General features: G+C 36.9%; 1 protein-coding gene across 1 annotated transcript in view; it reads left to right on the top strand.

The window, feature by feature from the left end:
- Positions 1-235: 235 nt before the first annotated feature.
- TCEA1 (transcription elongation factor A (SII), 1) overlaps positions 236-2567 on the top strand; it is a gene marked incomplete at its 5' end in the record, with an annotated part of 16651 nt that continues 14319 nt past the window's right edge. The window contains 2 exons of the mRNA XM_015407710.1: positions 236-323; positions 2143-2291. Coding sequence (XP_015263196.1) covers positions 236-323; positions 2143-2291 — 237 coding nt within the window. The remainder of the gene's footprint in view (positions 324-2142; positions 2292-2567) is intronic.

The following is a 2567-nucleotide window of genomic DNA, read 5'->3' as shown; positions in this document are numbered from 1 at the left end:
GTAATGTGAGGTAACTGAAGGAGTGTGAGCTGAAAAGTCTTCTTTTCAAATCTCACCTCAGCAGTAACTCACTAGATAGCTTTTGGCAAGTTACTACTTTCAGCCTCCCTGTTTGCAGTATGATGATACTGACCTACTTCATAAAGATATTATGAGATCTGAGAGAAGCTGTGTTTCATATATGCATAAATACAAAAATTTGCTGCTATATAAAGTTTGTAAATGTCTGTTTCAGATGGACCATCAAATGAGAAAGATTCTGAAGAAAAGAAAAAGGAAACAGCATCTTCATCACAAAATAGTCCTGAAGCACGAGAAGAAAGGTATTTAATCTTTTAAGCTGATAATGTTAGGGTTAAATCAATCACTTCAAGTTGTTGACAATGAGAATAATAAAGAGGGGGAAACAGTTGCCTGCAAGATTAATTGGGTTATACCTTAATGGAATGGTCCGGGAAGTTCTCTTATAAAGGTTGTGGACTGTGCTACTGTGCATAGGACATATTATCTCTTTACTGCACATTATCCTGTTTGTCACTGCATACCATTTTCCTGCATTGTATCTGCTCTCTGCATCATGTCTAATATGCTATGCTTGCTTAGGTTTCTATAATCCTAGCACATGGTTTGATAGATGTCTCATCATATTGGTTATATTGATTTATATTGTGTAATCCACTTTGAGCCTTAGGGAGAAAGATGGACTGTCAATATAGTCAATAAATATGGGAATCTCCAACATTGAAAAAAGCTTATAAATTAAGTATTTCCATTTATTGTGCAGATGTATCTGATTCTGGGCATGACTGAAAACCTCTGCCTATAGACTGGGAAGATCTGAAAGAAGTATAGTGCAGATTGACCACTGATGTAAATATTTATAGCCCATTCACCTCTTTAATGCAGAATTGTACAGTTAATATTTTTAATGGTGTAGTACATATCAGGCTGTGAGAGTTGGTACAGTTCATGTAGGAATTAGTTTAATGTAGATCTTGTGTCATGTCAGAATGTAAAGCAATTGCATACATTAGTTTTGAACTTAATGCTATTTATAAGATCCACAAGTAAAGTCCAGCAGTGTTCTTTACAGCTATGTCAGATAAGTTTTGAATGTTTGGTCTCCCCAGTTTTTCAGCACACAGAATACCTTAGACAATAGACAGTCATATAGTTTGGTTTGTGTCTGGTTAATGTATTCATACATACTACAAGGAAATGAACTGCCAAGATGAGATATAATTTACAATCTTACATTTTTTGTGTGTGAGCATGAAAATCATGGGGAAAGATCCATGATCTTCATGATGTCACCATGTGACCATACAGCATAAAATGTACAAATCAATTAATACCTTTTCTGGCTAATTAGATCAACACTTGTTTTTGGTGTATCTGTATGTATTTGTGACCACTGCAAAAGGCCCATAGGGCCAAAACACAGTTGGTTTTGTTTACTGTGGCTTTGTTTGTGGACTGTCAACTTCGAGATACTTATTGAGTCAGGTTTAATGTGGTCTTATTTGTATATCATCAACTTTGAGAAACGTATTTGTATATATTGTATATTGAGGACTACTCAGTCCAGTGGCTTTCAGTCTAAAAGCTAAATTCAAGGCCTGTGATTTTTAACTTTGTATTTTAAGTGCATAATTAATTGATTGATTTTTATATTGATTTTGTTCAGCCTTCGTGGTACCTAATTGGCTTGTGTCTCACAGTCCACAGATTGGTGGGTGCTGGAAAAGTAAGATTTTTCCAGATAGCCAGTTAGATCCAGGCTAAATTGGCAATTTCCACTGATTTCTTCCTTCCTGATACAGACCCTCTTCATGTTGTTCCTCAGAGTCCCCTCTCCTCCGGAAGCAGCATTTCCTGGAGCTCAGTGGAGTGCATGGTGGGAGGGGAGATGCAGGAAAGTTTCATTCTGTCATTGAAAATTTCAGTGTGGATCCAACCCAGTTATGTGAAATGCCACCTTCTTACTGCCATTTGCAATGAATGTAAGAATAATTTTTGATGTTGAAGGCACTGCAGGTATTTTGATTTTGTGGCTGAAATATCCTATCTAAAGAGGAAGTTTAAGTTTGAACAGTGATTAATGGGACAGCAGCCATTACATACATCTTTTTGCCCATTCAGCAGTTCCAGTAGTAACTCAAGCAGCAAGAGAGAGGAAGCTAATGCTTCCTCAGAAACTTTTATCTCTTCTTTTCCTCGGGCTCCAAGTACATCTGATTCTGTACGAGTGAAATGCAGAGAAATGTTGGCTGCAGCTCTTCGCACAGGAGGTAGGCGCTGTTACATTTCATTCTGTTATGCATTTCCTTTCTGATGTGTTTTAAGTCTTATAAATAAACAGTAACCCCATGATACAAACACATCAAGGGAGTATCAATATGGGGGGGGGGGGTTGGCATTAACTTCACCCATTTTGCATTCCAGAATGTCTCTCTGTTTTTGGAAATTAGGTAATGCATTTCTTAAGCCTTTATGTAATTTTGTCATATCTCTTCGAGAGATGTATTAAGTTCTGTTCAGTTCTACATTAATAAATGCAACTGCAT

The sequence above is a fragment of the Gekko japonicus genome, unplaced genomic scaffold (genome assembly GCF_001447785.1).
Source record: "Gekko japonicus isolate JY-2015 unplaced genomic scaffold, Gekko_japonicus_V1.1 scaffold1822, whole genome shotgun sequence".
In the NCBI taxonomy this organism is placed as follows: Eukaryota; Metazoa; Chordata; class Lepidosauria; order Squamata; family Gekkonidae; genus Gekko; species Gekko japonicus.
This window is presented reverse-complemented; position numbering and strand designations above follow the sequence as displayed.